The following is a 19,227-nucleotide window of genomic DNA, read 5'->3' on the forward strand; positions in this document are numbered from 1 at the left end:
AATATCACCTCGTTGGCTCAATGTGACTGGACGGCGCGATTTAGTCGGTCGGTCGACGACAGTCGAAGACACACGACCAATAGATAATTACTATATTATTATATTACATCTTTGTGATACAATACGCCTACACGCAGCCACCGCAACCACCGACGTCTTACATCCGGTAAGTTGTTAAAACTAATAAATAGGTTAACTATTTCGTGTTTGATACAATATTATATTGTTTTTCGCGTATAATGTATTTATCTACGTATCATACTTTCGAAGTAATAAGTGTATATAGAATAAATCACTAAACGTGCTCTCCCCATTGTACCTATCCTAAAATTGTGCATTTATTCTATTTTTTTGAATTTTTATGTTAGGAATATATTTTTAAATAGTTACGACGTTAAGTCGCATAAAAATCAATTTATTTAACGGTTCAAAAAAATGTAATGAATCAGTCATTATGGGCTACTAAATCATGTTGATTGGTTAAAAGATTACTATTTATTTGTTTGATTTTTGTATGATTGTATTAAATTACTTTTCATGCCATTTTAGAGCAGTTTCCATCTTATTAAACTTAACGCACCAAAAAGCATAGGTTTAGAAGATATGTGGGCCATATTATGATAATATAAAGTTATGGTTTTTAAAATTAACAAAATATTTTCTGAGTTTAATAAATACTAGACTAAAATATGATATTTTTATTTTACAGTTTATATACAACCATAGCTCATATCTTCCAAACCTAATGGACTATTCTTAGTTCACTATTCATAGTTTTATAAATCAAAAACTATTCTTTTGACATTTGAGATATAAATAACGGTGATCTTGGTATATCAAAATAATTCTGAATTTATGATCTATGATCTCCTTAACGATCATAACAATTTACAGCATTTTCAATTCTCATTTGAAATTGATATATGACATAACAAGTGTATTTATTTTTTTATATTCTCTCTAAGCATATTGTTTAACCCTAAAAATTAGAAATTAATACATTTTAAGTCTAAAGAATAAAATCAGAATGCTCATGGTGGACGAATCATATTGTATGTGAATGGGTTTTGAGGATTAAATGAAAAACTTGCGATAAAAAAATTATATTCATTTAGTTTGGTATTTAAAATTGTTCCTATTTTCTTTTTGTTTATGCCTGCATTGGTGTGTGTGCCTATGATCTTGTCAATGTTTTTAGTATCTATTACAATTTACAATAGTGTATATAACTATTATTTAGCCATACAATTGAATTTGTATCTATTCCAGGCACAATATTGTATTTTTTTTAATATTATATTGTGACTTACTGACTTAAAATGTATACAAAAGACTTGTTCCGCTATGTATTTACAATAAATAAATAATAAGCATACTTTTCTATATGAATTTAAACCAAATGACAGTGTACTTTGTGGTGCTAAACACCCACCAATTGGTATTCTTCTAAATAAGTTTATTCAATATTTGAATACGAAAAAGATTCGTTCAAATAGTATTTATTTTTTTTTTTTTGTCTTAATATCATTTACAAATATCTATTTAATAAAAAGTAAACAATAAAAAATTTGAGTGTGTATTAAATTATTTATATTCACAATGATGCAAACATTTTAAACGAAATAAGTATGTACTTATTATAGTATTGTATTTATTATAATTGTATTATTTAAATCAATGCAATATTGCAAATAATTTATGGGTTTATTTAAGTGAAACGAATTTCGATATTTGTAACCAAAATCGTAAGCATATTATCAATATAATATTATTTGGTAGGTATGACGACCAATTCAAGTCATCAATCGCTAATAAGTATCACAAAACATTATAATGCTTTAAAAAAAGGGTGTAGTGTATAGGATTTTATAACATAATGGAATACGTCACTTCCATGATCTTTGTTTAGCAACATCACAGAATGGCAAAATTATTCATTGTATGGATAATTATACAGAGTGAGGCATAAAACACACATTATTTCTAAAAATTATTTACTTTTTTCAATTTTTTTTTTTTAAATTTTAGATACATGCTGTTCTAAAACTATATACATTTTTAATATTTTTCACCCTTATATTTATTAGGTAAACCACTATCAACTTTTGATTTTTAAATGGCAACCTATATTAAAAATATCATAAATTAATAAGGCTATTTTTTTAATACATTTTCACGTTTAAATTTTCATTTTTCGTTAATCCGTTGACGAGATATAGTCTCCCAAAGTTGGATGGTTTTGGGGTGGTGTTCCTGTGTATAAATTTACTAATAAACCACTTCATGCAAACTATTAATTACGTAAATATATTTTTTGCCCACTACATTTGTACATATTTGATTGTAGAAACCCATACTACCACTTTGGTGTGTTATTTCAATGAGTTATTAATTTTTAAGTTACTTTAAAAATTAAATCTAACTTTAAAACTGTAATTGTTAAATGATTTAAGCAGCAAGTTTAATTTTTTTTCGATTAAGGTACTAATAGACAAAAGTTATGTCAGAGAGACTTTATGTTGTAATACCAAAATTGCAATACTTTCATTAAATTATTAATAGTAATTTTAAATATTAAGAGGACACCACATGGGCATATATTATCTCCATTATACCCAACGTATAACATGACATATTTTACATTCACAATAATACATTTTACTGTACAACTTTTAAAATTGTATTAATTTTATCTCTTATAAAATTTTAAGGTAAAAATATTATCTAAGGCATATAAAAGAATTTTATTGATATTATTATTTTTAAACAAGTTATGAACGTTTTAAAATGTACAAAACAAAATAGTTTAAAAATAGTTATTACTTACTTAAAAATAACAATATCAATAAAATCCTTCGAGATGCTCCAGATAATATTCTTACCTTTAAATTTCATAAGAGGTAAATTCACTATAACTTTAGAAATTACAAGGTAAAACGTATTATTGAGAATGTAAAATTTTTCCTGTTGTACTTTTGTAATACGGAGAAAACAAATGGCCATGGGGCGTCCTCTTAACTCTTAACCATTGATTTCAACTCTTTGTGAGATCTATAAAATGCAAATTACATTTCATTATTCTAATATGTGTATTTCTAAAGACAATGTGATTATTGATTAATAATATTTTTTCGCAAATAATTATACAGTTTTATACAAATATAAATAAAAATATTTCAAGAGAAACCCTTATTATGCTTACATAATAATTAATTATTTTTCGCTGGAAAAATATCATTAAAATATCTATCCTTCGTTATTGGTACATTTTTATAATATGCCAGTTAGAATTTAGATGAATTATCAATAAATAATTTATAAAAAAAAATTGTAACTATTATTTTTAAATCATAATATTGATAAAAATCTAATATCACATTATTGTATTTAATAATATCTTGTAACATTCCTAAATTTTAATAATACCTTTTGAAAATTGTCGTAAGTTAAATACGCATATAATTTATATATTATGTGGAAAGATATTTATGTTTGATTCCCGTAACCTCACCGCCATGCCGGTTACATACGTGAGATACAAAAGTTCACTACAAATGACTTGCATACCAAAATTCGTCAGACATAATATAGAACTCGGTACCCACATAATGCTCACGTCATTATCATTACTTTTTTTTCTTCTTCAAAAACGGACCCTTGGGATTTTACATCATTTTTTATACCTATACTATATTTAAGATTAACTAGCCCCATTTTATCGGCCAAAAAAAAAAAATAATAATATAACATATGTACGCATAATAATAAATTATATATTATCCAATCAAGTATGCAAAATCGGGAATGTGTATATTTATGATATACGGTTAATAACGACGTTGTATCCCATCTGACTACAGGTACACACCAACAGCGATGTCAAATAGCCTAATATTATACCGAAACAGATGATTTGAGATGACGTCCCCCAAGGCGGGTGATTTTGCAGAACTCATAAAACTTCTCGTGACGTATAATGAAACTGAAACTTACCGCATTCAATGAAAACGTTTATTACAATGATCCATTTGGCGCAAAGGATTTCGTAAAGCGAATATCTAAGTAGGCTACTTGAATATTTCATTAAAAGTTCAAGTCAACTTCCCCAGACCTCTGTGACTTTCACATACGGGTTTATCACGGTACCGGAATATATGTACATATTAATAATTCTTACACCTTCGTTTGGGTATAGTTCAAACGAATCGTTTGGTTGCTAAGCTCGTGTGATACATATATGGTATATACCTATGTTTTCTCCGTAAAATGGTTTTTTCATTATCCACGTGCAGGCCTACGATGAATTAAAGTTCATAATGATAATCTGATAAAAGAATAAAAAACAAAATAGTTTCAAAAAAAAAAAAGTAATCAATTATATATTGTTACATTATAGTATATCTGTATTGTAGTATCTGTGCCGTGCGGTAAAACCTAATATCGATTACCATAGAGTCGTCATATATAATTTATCTGAAATTATTTGGAATCATTATCCAATATAATATATTATTATTATTATTATTATTATCATCATAAATTTCACATTATTTAAGTAAAATCAATCTTTTTACGAAATTTGTTTACACGTATTTGATTATGACAATACTTTAGATAATCAGCTTGGAAATAAAGGTATAGGAATACACTATTTTAGTATATTTTGAGCTGTACATTTATACCTAAGTATACCTACCAATTACTAAGAAATGTGTAGCATAATTTTAGTTAAAAACAAAAACTGTGAAATAAATGTCCTTTGGAGATGATCACAAAATGTATTTAATTGTGACAAATTTTTAGTAGGAAATATAAAACACTACCATTCAACTCAAATTATAATTATTTTATACTATTACTTTATTTCAAAAAATTCAGAGAATATAGGATCTCAAACAATCCGAAAAAATGTTTAGTATTAATGAATTATAAAAAGGTCTAAATATCTTATAAAAATATATATTCAGCTTAGTTCGCATAAAAAGTTATAATTGTTATAAGAATTTATTATCTTAGCTTGTAGTAAATATACTGTGGATATACCTACCTACTATAATACTATATACACAATGATATTATGTTTAAATTGTGTAGTTGTTTTTAAGAATTGTTACAGAATATTTTTATCTCTTAAGGACATTAAACATAAAACATCTCAAATACGATGTATTAAAAAAATATAATTTTTTTTATGTCATAAAGTTATCAGATTATTTAGGATTTTATTTTACTATAATTCTGAACGTTTATAATAACTTTAATAAGACTGTATAGTCTGTAATATTGTAATTTGTTTTTATTTCGGTGTAATGATCAATTCGCGATTTTTTCCCTTAACACGGGAAGGAATTATAATAATTGAATGAAAAAAACTAAAATTGAAAATGCTGTAAGTTTGAGTACATAATGTCATTACGTTTGAGAAAATATTGAATTTTTCACAATTAATTATTTAACCTATTAATAATCCTTAAATAGAGCAGTAACTTGGCATATTCGTTGTATATTCACTCAAGAATAAATGTTCACTTGCCCTCAAAGTAATTTAATAATACAGACAAAGGTTTATTCGAACACATTTATGTCCATATATTTATAATTTCTTGAAAAAAATGTATTTGTATTTTTTATATTTTTATTCTCTGCGAACATAAAAATATTAAATTTTTTTGATTTCTAGCTTATTCATATTGTTGTAAGTCTTCCCAAATATTATCCGTTTAAGTGACAACATTCAAGTTATCTAAAAAATAATCCAAAATCGTATACGAGGATAACACGAGTAATAAGTACACGATTTTTCCGTAGATATTTCGAATAATTTATATAGCCCTACCTATCAAGTTTCATACGATCGACCATTACATTAAACTATAAACAACGGTTTACGATAACTTTAAGTTAGCTTTTCAACCGTTTATAGTCGCGTTACAGATCTTTCTATTGTGTGCCCATGGCTTTTGGTATTTAATCGTTTTGTAAGCGAAAAAAAAACCATGGACAAAGCATTTCGCGTATACACGCATATATATTGGTATACACACAATAAAGAACTTAAGTTCAAGGGGAACTACTACAAAGCTTACTGTAACTTTTGAAATTTTAACACAACGTCTGAATCGTGTGTACAATGCGTTTAGTGTTCGGACTTTTAGAACGAATTTCCAGACATAAAAAATTAGTAAGTATACGGTACGTGTAGATGGGTAATAGGTACTTCCGGCAATTTAGAACGCGATACACGGCTTTACTGTAATGACTTTATGATCGAAACGCACCGATTGTAATGCGCAATAGTTCTCTCCTTAGTCCTTGTATATTATTCTATTATATATAGGCGTAGTTTTTTTTCGATTCGTTACAAAGACGTTGTACGATAGGGGGGGGGGGGGGTAATCTTCTAGTGAGCTACAAATAATGATGATAATGACGATGATATGCTCGTAAGTTAAACGCGTTCTTCACATGTCATCCACCTACTGCAGCTTTGCAAAAAAGTACGATTTTTCTTGTATTTTATTTCTTAATTTTTATTTTTTATTTTTTATTTTTTACCACCACCGTCAACAGACGCAAACACAAACAATTTCCATCTCCTTTTTGCCGCGCTGCGCTTCTCATCCGAGCGGGTCAATCAACGCGAGTTAACATTCACAGAAGGGTTCATTCGGCGGCGGCTGCAGTCTGCAACTGAAAAGAAAAATTGAAATGCAAAATTGCGTTGTTTTTTTTTTCTTTTCATTTCGTACTCTACACGGGAAACTCGTGCGCCGCATCCTTCTCCGCCGTCGAGCATACGTTAATTGGAACAAACACTTTGCTCGCAGATCACGTATACCGTAGTAGTGGTAATGGTATTATCGGTAGCAGCAGACTGGAGGAGTAGATTTCGCCCCCCCCCCATGCTCAGTATATAGTATTTGATCTTCTTTTCACCATTATCACCCGGGTCAGTGAACAATTATCCGGAGGCTGCATATATAGGTGCATTACAGTTCATTGGAATGAAAAACGGAACGGGCCAAGAACAGTTATACATTATTATACCGTAGGTACCTGTAGTATAAGTCTGCGGAAGTAAAAATTAGAATTATTATACAACCAAAAAATAGTATAGATACCCGGGAAAATAACAAAATAATATTAATTTATTGCCGACATATCGTCGTTAATACGGAAAAAAACCTCATGAGAACAATAACCTCAAGACACATATAAAAAAACTATTTTTAAAACAAATTGTCAATATTCTACACTATAATGGATTATAACATTTCAAAGATAATTCATATTTTATTTTGAAAACAAACAGAATAAAAATTTGATATTTGTGGAAAATATATCGAATAATAATTTAAATGGCACGTTTTAGGTTATATTAGGTACGTAGGAAGTTTTTTGAGTTACAGTTGGTGTCATGATAAAAAATCATAATCTGTGCATAGAAAGTATTTCACAGATGATTTGTACCTAACAGATAACACAAAAGTTATTTTTCTATTAATTCTGTGGTGGATATGGGCTATAGAACATAATATAGGAGATATATTATCAAATCAAAACTTTTTTTTTCGAGTCAGCGAATTTCAAAACCTCAAAACACAGAAGTTTTATACTACACTAGATAAAAAATTCCTTTATAATTTACATCATTGTTATTGATGAAGTTCAGCTGTGGATAATCGCCATTTTGTCGGTTGGAAAAATATTTCATTCATATACATAATAATAGTAAATAATAATAAAATAGGAACCAACACCAGATGGCTCAATACACGGAAACAATTTTCAAGCTTTTCTACCCAACAAATAAATTTTAATCGGTGTTTATAGAAGAAAAAAATTTAAAAGTTAAAAAATTTAAATGTCAGTAAACAGCTCAAAATATTTTGAAAATTTTATCAAATATATAAAATGCCTATATAAACATTCAGTGAAAATGTCAAGTATCTTCGGTCATTTGTTTTAGAGTTACACCAAAATAAGAAAATCGCTAAATGATAAATCTAGTGAAAATCCAATGTTGTGAAAATTTAAATTTCAAACGCTCATAAATATTTAATTTGAATTTCTGGTTTTCTGGCATTTTTTTTGTATTAAAGTTTAAAAAACTTGTAAAGAATCTTGTAAATTTTGAAATCTCTAGATTTAAAAAAAAAATTTTTAAGAATTTCTAGCTTAAAATAATTTGCAAATTTTCGCGATTTTTACGTATGTTGCCAAAATTCAAACTTTGTATGCTTGTAAAAAAAAATTGTGACTGTGTATTTATTTTATTTTTCAACTGCTATTTTAACAATATTTTAAGAGCCTTGCATTAAATTTTTAAGCTTTTCTACCCAACACATAAATTTTCATCTATATTAATTTTAAAAAAACTAATAATGATCGAAAATTGAATATTTCTATAAATAGTTCAACTTAAATCGAAATGTTTTGAAAATTTCATGGTGGATAGAATATACTTATATAAACATTCAGTGAAAATTTCATTTATCTATGGTCAGTTGTTTTAAAGTTACATCATAAACCAAAATCGATTATGTCGAAAATTGATTGTGCGTAAAATTTCTCGTTTTTCCTTAATTTTTAGTTTGTTTTTCTCGATTATTTAGAAAAGTATTAAGAATTTTTTACTTATTACCCACCCAAAGTACCAGTCAGACTCACTGTTTGATCAAATGAGGTACTAAAGTCGAAAATCGTAGCATTTTTACTGCCCCAAGTCGTGATGACAGACACAAAAAAAAATAATAATAAAAAAAACATACATCATGATGGTAAAATCAATACATTCCTCGGTCCGCTCAGAATCTAAAATAAAATACAATACAACATAACTCATAATTAATAATTTTTACCATATGCAATACCATTTAATATCAACCAGAAAACCAGGTTACAAATAATGGCTGGAGTACCTTATCTAGTTTAGTATTATAGAGGTCTGCCGCAGGGGCGTACTCAGGAATTTTCAATGGGGGGGGGGGGGGGGGGGGGGGTTGAACATTTTGTTTTTTATCACGGGGACTTTGTCACCTTCTTTTTAAAAATATTAAATATAAACATGGTAATGTACTCTACAGAAAATAAATTTCAAAAATGAAAAATGTTTATTTAAAGAACAAAATTAAGTTTTCTTGGTTTTTTAGCCAATTCATTTATAACTTCGTCGTTATCTGGTTATCATAATACAGTTGTTAATAATTGTTGTAGATAATGCTTATAATCGTTGTATAACGCATGTTGATATAAAATTGAAAATAAATATATTTGTTTATTTTTTCCCTTAAAAATTTTTTTTAGAAAATTGCTCCTGTGAATTATATTATGTATACGCAAAAACGCACAAGAGTGTATCGGTTAGAGAGGTAATGGGGGGGGGGGGTTCAATTCCCACGACCCCCCCCCCTTGAGTACGCCCCTGGGTCTGCGCCTCAAAATTGTTTGTAAATATAGTACTTAGATGATTTTTTATGTCGGTGACGTTATTGTATTGTTGTAGGTAGAGATAATTTTGCCTGGACAAAATCTATACAGTCTCCAAATCTCTACGCGATTTATATATCATCTATGTATCATAATAATAATATACGATAAACTTCGATCGAAAATAATGGACGCAAAATATAATATATAACATAGACACGTCGCAGTCGTACGTAAATTGTAAAATGTTAGGTACTTTTCAAATTACAGAATATACGGAACGCCGTAACTATGGGTGTTTGTGCAGTGTGCGTTATCCAATTAATAATGTATTATATAATAATTATTAAAACTATTATAGAACGTTCGCCGACCTGCGTCTATCCCCATCATTAACATAAGCGCACATGGACGATTCGAGGGGAAGATAAATATAAGCATTAATATTAATGTACCATAAGCGATGGTGCTTTGCGGAAGGATTTGTTAGGGCTATCGAATATAATAATATACGGTATGACCAATATATGGTTTGAGTCATGCAGCCCTGTATGGAAAACTATCCTAGAATATCGTATCATAAACTTTAAATGAACTATTATACGAACGGATTACTCAACTTGCCTTAAACTTATAATATAGATATATAATATAATAACACACGGCAAGGGTTGTTTGATGTATTTGAACATTTTTAATGGAACAAAATACTAACGTCGTCGCGGGTTTCGTATAGAGAAAATATATTGAGTATTTTCGGCGGTAATATGCATAAATACCGGGTATATAGTAATAATATTATGATGGTAGGTATATGGTATAACTGTATAAACATGGCTCGAGTTTGAAATTATCTTGTTTATATGGTTCAGGTTTGCTATAAGCCCTGATGTCGATGAAATGAAACGATAACTTTCCATTGTTGTACAAACAGCACGGCTTTAATTACATTACAATTTAAAATAATAAATTAATATAATTATTTGAGTGGCAGATGATGCCATATAATATAATAATTTTCTTGGTTCGTAAAAATTGCCACATAGCACTCGACAAGCCTAGTAATAATTAGTGTCTTATTGTGTTATTCTACTGATTAAAACAGTACGAAAACACAAATCTCCAAACAATAAAATAATTGCATGCTATACTACTCAGTACAAAGTTTAAAATATTGCTATAATCAAAGGTAAAGATTTAAACTAAAAAGTTATAAAATATAAATAAGATTATTAAGTTAAACTGAAGTTTTATCTCAAGAGATTGAAGAATCACGTATTAGATATTATTATACATAGCATAGCTGATTCCATTCCATTTCAAAATTGGATCTTCTAATGCTTATAAAAAAATGTTGTAGCAATTAATTTCTTTATATACCTATAAAGTAGTGTAAAAAATATTTTTAAGAAACCTAATATTATATTTCCAAGCTTTTTGATAAAACTTTAATATCAACATTATTGATAAAAAACTAAAAAGATAAACAATTTCAAATGTCTATATGTAAAAGTGCTGAAAGCCAAAATATTTCAAAAATTGTTTCATATCAACGATAATCAATGAACAATTCATATTTCAACGGTCATTTCTTACAAATGGCAACAAAAAATAGATTTTATCAAAAACTAATGATGCATAGATATTTAAATATTATTTCTGTTTTCCACAGTTTTTGTGTCAGTTTTTTCAAATTATTATCATAAAAAACCAAAGCAAATTTTCTGCTATAAAATGTGATGACATATGATTAAAAAAAAAAAATAATAAAACCATTAGGCACCTATATAATTTTTCTTAAACTCGTATATAATGTAAAATGGGATGTAAATTACCAATAATAAAATAAAATTGATGTCTTTATACATCTATAGCACTATATGGTATTGTGTATTCTGAGTTTTGTAGATAGTAGATTACAGGCCAACAGTAAGCCATTAAACACTTAGATAACACTAGGTGTTAAGAGATTTAAATATTAACTACATATCTAATGAGTGAATAGTGTATTTCACATTCCTTATTGAAATACAAAATAAAAACTCACTATTTATTACAACTTCGTGTTCTGCTTCACATTCTCTATATCATACAATACCTATGTATTAAGATTAAACCAAGTTCAATAATCGTACAACGATACCGACCTACATATTGTATAATAATATTTACAATAATATGATGTTTACCTACATGGGTATTTTCGAGAAAACGTGATCGATAAATAAACCAAACATATAAATGCGTGCGCCCGCGCACTCACACACACACACAACTACACCCCCACATGCATGCATGCATATTATACTATATGGTTTTAGTACGTATGTGTGCGAGCTAGTGCTTCGTTTTCAACGTTGATACGCTTGTAAAATATTTGCTCGTAGGTACCTATACAAACAACACCGCAATAGTCCCGAACAATGTGTATACGTGTATAAAACTATAAATTATACGAAGAAAACAATAATACGAATAACTGCAAAACCCGCAGTGTGCGGGGTTGTGAATAAATGTAATAACTGTTAACCGCGTGTGCCGTAAATTTCACATTTAATATAACAATATAATAAACTTTAAGGAGTAAAAGAAAAATACCGATTCTTTTGTACCCACATCGCATGGACGTTTATGTGTTCGCGTCGTAATTGTAAAATACATCCGATACAAGCTATACGTCATAAGCGCTTGACCGGAAACTTTGGACACGCTTATTATTATGTAATAGGATCATAGCAATGACATTGAATAATAATTATTAATATTTAATGTTATACCTGTGGGTGGGCCACAGGGAATTACCTACTATATTGTCGTTGTTATACAACCACTGGATACAAAAAATACTTATTATGATAAAATAGAAGTCTTGAAACAATATGTTGTATAATTCTAAACACGAAGTTTTTTAAAATAGTATAAAACACACCATCTGCAATCACCAACTTAATATAACCAAATTAGATATACGAAATTCCAATTCTTTTACAAAATTTAAAAAAAAATTAATTGGTTTAAAAAATTAAAAAATACAACTAATCAAGCTAAGCTTTGTCGTAGGGTGACGCTTCTTATTCAGCATTATTCGTCTTTGATATTACTCTTACCACATAAACGTCTTATTATGCATAAACTGTATAGGTTGCTTTTTTTTATAAAATAAAAATATATATAATATCACATGTTATAAACCTTTGGTTTTACAATAACTATTGTTTGTTAAAATTAATTTTTACAACTAAATTCATCATAAACGATTCTTTTAAAAATCGTTTCTCCTTTATTATTTTGGTCTTGCAATATTTTATGTAAGTAAAATAATTTTTATAATCTTTAACGAACCTTATTTTTGAGCAAAGAGTTCAAAATATATGTTATAGCACTTATAGCCCATTCTACCTTTATTGACTTTAAACAATAGTAGTTTGTACCTGCAGGTACTTTAAATAGTTAGATGTTTCTTTAATTTTCTCAACAAAATGCTTCCTGTGAAGTAAAACTGCCGTTGACCGTGAAAAATTATGAGTATTAACTTATAAAAATGTTCGATAATATTAATATAGTATTAATTAATAATATTCAAATATAAAATTATAATTTATTCTCTATTTACTTTATCTAGTTCTGTACCTTAAAATCGTTACGCGTAACTGCTTTATACATTGTAGGCAATAGCATAAATATTGTTTATTATAGAAAGTGATTTTTATGTATGTGTTAATTGCTGCTTTATCAATAGTTCATGTCATCAACAGTTCATTGACAATCGAGGCCAGTCACTCATCCTAGATCGATCATAATATATTAAACGGTCGTTTTACGAGCTGAAAATATATAAAAACAAGATTTTTCACGACGAAGGTTGGTATATATTATGCATAGCCGACCAAATAATAAGCTTTATACTAAACATACAGAAAACACATTAACGTTGTGACGTTTTTCCAAATGGTACCATAAAATTCTCATTATTTTCCCATTTCCAAATCTCATCCCCGGTGATACGGAATCGCCCTGCCCCCGATCTATGTTTTATTTGTAAATTCCGCATTAGGAAAATAAAGCTCCTTTTGATGAACCCCGTGATGAATTTTTCCAAATGTTTTCCGTTTATTTAATAACTGATTAAAAATCTTCTCTCGGCTGTATAGCTAACAGCTTTCTAGTAAGATTATGTAAGGAACGATAACAGTATAATGTATTTACATTTAGTTCGATATTCTTCTACAATTATCTGATTACATATTATAAATGTGTAATATTGCATCTTTAACCGGTAAAAAAATCATGAATTGAGATGTATTCTGGAACGCACTAACTAAAGGTTCTGAGTAAACCCTTCGCAGGTGCATAATTTAATTAATAATACGATTCGTTGAATTACAAATGAACCCTATATATTTTTATTATCATTATATGTTGTACAATCTTAATTCGTAGAAACATTTTAAGATTTTCTTTGTATATCTACGTTATTGAAATATGGAAGAAAATAATAAACCTTATCATGTTGAAAATAAAAAGTTTCCCTATCTCATAGGTTCACAATATTTTTTACTATCCGTAGGTACCATTCTCTTGAACAAACTGTTATAAGTACTAAAAACTTTTTTTTTCCTCATTATAATAATTAATACGATGAAGTTTGATAATTAATTATGTAGTTCAACTTTATACAAATAATCAAGACGAGAGCTAAATATATTAAACACAATTGTTATTGATTAATTTTTTCGAAAATAACAAAAAAATCGATACTTTAATACACTAAAAATATAAATACCGAACAATGGGTCCAAGCCAATCCATTTTCAATGTTTTTTTTTTTTTTTCATTAAAATTAATGTTAACGTAATAAATTAATAATTTTAATTTAAATCATCATTAATTATTATTATTCCTAAATACGTACATAAACTATTGTATGGAAAAAAATGTTGGCATAATGATATTTGATTAAAACATAAGCATATGAGTAGAATTAATATAAAAATTGTTTTTTTTTTAAATTATCACACGGAAACTTAGGCCATTGGGAATAGGGGGGTGGTACCGTTGGTTTATGGAACGGTAGGTTGGTTACACACTTACACGTGAGTAAGTTTTGGCAGAATTTCTATTGGGCACCCGTAGATTTCTGCCATGCTCCGGAGTAGGAGATGGCGGCAAAAAAATTGTTAAATAGCTGTGATTTTTGTCGTAATTATTACAATTTCAGTAGGTATGTTATTCTCAAGATAACATCATTAATGTTATTTTGGCATTTTGCGCATAGCCAAACGTACGATTCTAGGCAAACACAGTTTGTTTTTTTAAAGCTAAGCAAGTAATACCACTCTGATATCAAAAGTAATGGATATGCTAATTTTAAACCAATGAAATTGTATCATTGTTTCGAAAAATTATTTTTAACACAGGCGATCTGTTAGCCTACAATTCCAAAATATATTATTAGGTATATTTATATTACTATACTCTATTCCAAATAAGTATGATGAAACCGCGCAGCCTCTAAATGTTAGGAGTTAAAACCATCGGTGATTGACTGCTATGGTCGGCAGTGCACACAATACTGTATAATAATATGATCGAGTCGCGACGCTATGATTTTTCTAAACTTATTTGTAAAAGCATAATATTTTATTCACTAGACTCAAGCAATTTAGTTAAGAGAACGCTATACTTGCATGTATTCTGTACATCTTATATGCGTATATGACCTAGACTAAACGCATTTACGCAGTCTGAGTAGGACTCGCTCAATTTTGGTTCTAGAGTAAAAATACCTATTACAAAATTGAATTGTGATAATATTTTTAAGGGGCAAGACGGTGCATTTTTTCCATGATCCCAATATATCGTTCATTATTTCGTTTAGAAATTTCGGCATATTTTAATGACCCTTAACTTTTCAAAATTTAAATATTTAAAAAAAACGCACCGTCTTGCCTTTGGAAATACAAATATTATCACAATTCAATTTTGTAATAGGTATTTTTAATCTAGAACTATAATAATTGAGTGAGTCCTACTCGGATTGCGTAAGCACGTTTAGTCTATGTCGTACGTGTGTGAAACAAAGAAAACACACGCGGGTGTGCCTTCCTCTTAACAGTAATGCAGAAGGTTGAATTAATTTTTACCAAAAACATTGAATTTGAAATTATCACTGTGTGTATAAAATATAATAATATACCTACGTTAAATGTTTTATGACGTACCACAAATTATACTTTTAAATTACCAAAAAATAACTAACATCGTTATTCATTGTTAAGAATATATAATTTTGTTTACATTTAATCTTAAATCTTTATACTTAAAAAAAAAAAATGTTTATGTATTTCAATATTTGGAAAGGGGGAAATAATTTTTCGAAAGTGATTAATTAATCGAAACATGTAAATATCAAAACCCAATTAGATAGTATTCTAATTTTGGGACAAATTTTTTATTTATAAACTATAATTAGATTATTAAAAGAATAATTACGTAAATATTAAAATTGTATAACACCAATACATAAATAACAATGCAGCGGAAGTAATTCAGGCACATATTAATAGGTTATGTAAAACCGAATTAGATGGTGCACTTCTTATTCGAGCTATGTAATTTTCAATAATATAAGCAAATCAAAATCATTATCACTATTTAGAGAGAAAGACAGTTTTTATGAGAAATTATTGATTATTAACTACGCATCACTGATATTTATCATTCAAGCAAAATTTCTGACCATTATCATATTATTTGATGCAATAATTACAGTAAATATGATGTAAAATAATTAATTTATCATATTATGTGATCATACTACTGCATTGAAGTAAATTTTAGTTATCAGTAAATTCAGAAATACATCACATTATGGATTTATTTGACCTGCAATGCACTCGATGCAATATACACTATCTACACTGTCACGCTGAAATAGATTTATGCGTAACAAAAACATGTGGTTGTAACTGTGACGCCTCAGAATAAATCTATTTTTTCTGGTCGGTGGTTGGTAAACAAACAGTTTTACACCAAATTTAAAAATTGCCACGGAATTCAAAATTATATATAAAACATATTGAATTTATGTCATACTAAGATATACTGGACTGGTATCAATGACCCTCAAATATTTCGACACCGGCGTGAGGTACAACTAGGTGTTATCTATACATGTCTTTTGAGAACATGTCCGTAACCCAATATTCAATCCACAGATATATACAATAATAAAATAATTTAATATATAATATGTATAATATTGTATGCATCTGTGGATCAAAAATCTAAATATACAATAATAGCCATTAGTTACGTTGTTTGTTACTAGGAGTGCTTCACCCCTAGTTATAGTGTTTATGGATGGGGATTAGAGGTATCGAAACATATGAAGATTATTCCTCATAGTCTGTGATTGATGTATTTAATGATTTTAATGATATGAAAAAAATAACAATATAATCTACACAATAAAATTATGCAGTAGTTAGCTAGTACGATGCAGCTATGACCAAAAAAATATTGAGATCCACTAAAAATTACCACGCGTTGCCTTAAAGTCACCAGCTCGTTTTCGTGACACGTACTACAGGATTATCAACGGAAACTAAGGACCGATCTTACAATGTCCTGTTATAAGTGTCCGTTACCTCTAACTAGAGGTTAATCTAATATATTTCTTATCGAACCAAATCTTAAAAATCCAACCATTAACATTCACTTAATAGAGACTAATCACTTGATCGAGTGTCAGACTGTCGGTTAAAAATTAGATTAACTATCAGTTAGCGTTAATGAACACTTGTCGAACTGGTTTTAAGCTGTGTAATAAGGGAATCGTTAAAATGGTTTACAGAAAAAATAGGGATATGCAAATGCAACAAGATGCTGAAACGTTGTGCAGGATATCATGTTATGAAGGACAAAGGATATTTAGCCTAGGCGCAATCTCAATTAGATATTATCTTTCGACCTGTAAACCATACCTATCACAGACAATATTATGTATAAGCCATGCCACAAGATGGAAAGCTCGAGGAGCGAAGTATGAAGTGCAATAGTTTGAGCTTCCAACACGATTGTTTGTATTATTCTCCTAGTGCCTAGTACATTTAAAACGAATAAAAAATATATGTTAAATTCATACTTTTTATTGATTATAAATTTTTTCCAGGTTCTAGCTGACATGTAATAGATTATGATAGAACATACAACAATACACAACATCTTAACATGGATAATTGCAGTGATTTTATTTATATTCCAATCACTCAACAATTTTATTGCATGGATAAAAAAATACGTGAAACGTGAGTAATTTTATTTGAATATTTAATTATAATTTATTAGCAAACCATAACAGCTCACACAAGGAATACAAAATTTGCTGTAGAGTGTAGTCTAAGCTGATAATATTTTTTTTAGGTGTAAAAAATTATGTGGGAAAAGGTTATTAAGTATTTTTAGTATCTATATTTTATATAATAAATTATTTAAAACTAACCATTAATGCTTGATTTGATAAATACATGTAATAATTTAAAATACTTTTTTATTTATTTCTTATAGCAATATGAATTTAAATAGTGATTTTTATTTATTGATAAAATCGTAATATTTATATTTGTATTCGTTGAATATTAGATTATTTTTTTAATAGATGTATTACAGTAGCTATAATGTGTAATGATGTAATGAGGTTAATGTATGCGTTCGATGACAGGGATGGGAACAAAAATGTCACCCTCTCGGTATTTCCCAAATAGTTTAGGGAACATAATTTTACATTTCGACAAGGATAATTAAAACTTATATTATTTATAAATTACCTGCCGATAATGTCCAAGTACGCTTATAGAAAAAATTGCTTTTTAATTGCTTTTTTGGAATTCATTCATTTATAATATCAACTGTATTATAATACTTGAGTAAGTACTTGATGTATTTTAAAACACATAAAATTACCTATACTCTATCATCTATATGGCTAAGGCTTATAAATTATAATTATAATTTATAATAACAAATTATTATGATGTGAACGTTTCAGATTATTGATTATAAATAATTTAATACTTAAAATCTAAAATAAAAATGAAAGTGTGACTTCACTTATTTCTTCATAATTTTCATACTTAATTTTAATGAAGTCTGTTTGCTGGAACTGAAAATATTAATTACACTTGCAGTTGACATAATAAGTAGAACGTAAAATGTATAAATCCTACAAAGGTACACAGAAACTTGTAATTACATGATATAACAAATGGTCAAATAATATAGCATAGCGTTTTTTCGATACAAGACTCAATTTCATTGTTGAATAACGTCCACTAATAATAAAAATAAAAAAAACACTCAAACCTAATAAAAAAAGAATTCAGTTATCGGGAAATGTTTAAAAAGTACAAGATTCTGTAGTTTTATAGGTAGCATTTCGATACACAATGAGTCATAATGAGTAAACATTTTTTAGTTATTTTTTTATTTTTTTATAGACGGAGAAAAAACTACTACTATTGTGACAGGAGATACGACAATATCATCAGAATCGAATACGAATAATAACAAAGCACCAGGCAATGTTATTACTGTGCAAGAGTTGATACAAAAACACTTTGACATTCCTCTGGTAAGCCTAAACAATTAGGCAATAAAAATAATTATACTCACATTTAGTTATTCAAACCAGATAATTTGATTTAATTATTAAATCTAATTTAAATAGAACTGATTTTCTCATTTAACATAACTATTATGTACCTACCTGCTTATAATATCTATATGGCTATATGTAAA

At 28.1% G+C, this 19,227-nt stretch overlaps 1 protein-coding gene across 3 annotated transcripts in view; it reads left to right on the top strand.

Moving 5' to 3' along the window:
* Window positions 1-34: 34 nt before the first annotated feature.
* The window catches only part of LOC149058916 (uncharacterized), a 31,409-nt gene continuing 12,216 nt past the window's right edge, over window positions 35-19,227 (top strand). Inside the window, exons 1-4 of one of the 3 annotated variants that reach the window (XM_089219609.1) lie at window positions 13,168-13,290; window positions 17,285-17,509; window positions 17,603-17,738; window positions 18,927-19,060. In XM_089219609.1, the coding sequence (XP_089075735.1) occupies window positions 17,627-17,738; window positions 18,927-19,060 (246 nt within the window). In that variant the 5' untranslated portion in view covers window positions 13,168-13,290; window positions 17,285-17,509; window positions 17,603-17,626. Of the gene's footprint in view, window positions 167-13,167; window positions 13,291-17,284; window positions 17,510-17,602; window positions 17,739-18,926; window positions 19,061-19,227 lie in introns of those variants that run through there. The other 2 variants (XM_089219608.1, XM_089219610.1) reach the window with 2 other exon arrangements.

Source organism: Diuraphis noxia, unplaced genomic scaffold (genome assembly GCF_037042655.1).
Source record: "Diuraphis noxia isolate RWA-SAM2 unplaced genomic scaffold, SU_Dnox_SAM2 contig0002, whole genome shotgun sequence".
Classification (NCBI taxonomy): Eukaryota; Metazoa; Arthropoda; class Insecta; order Hemiptera; family Aphididae; genus Diuraphis; species Diuraphis noxia.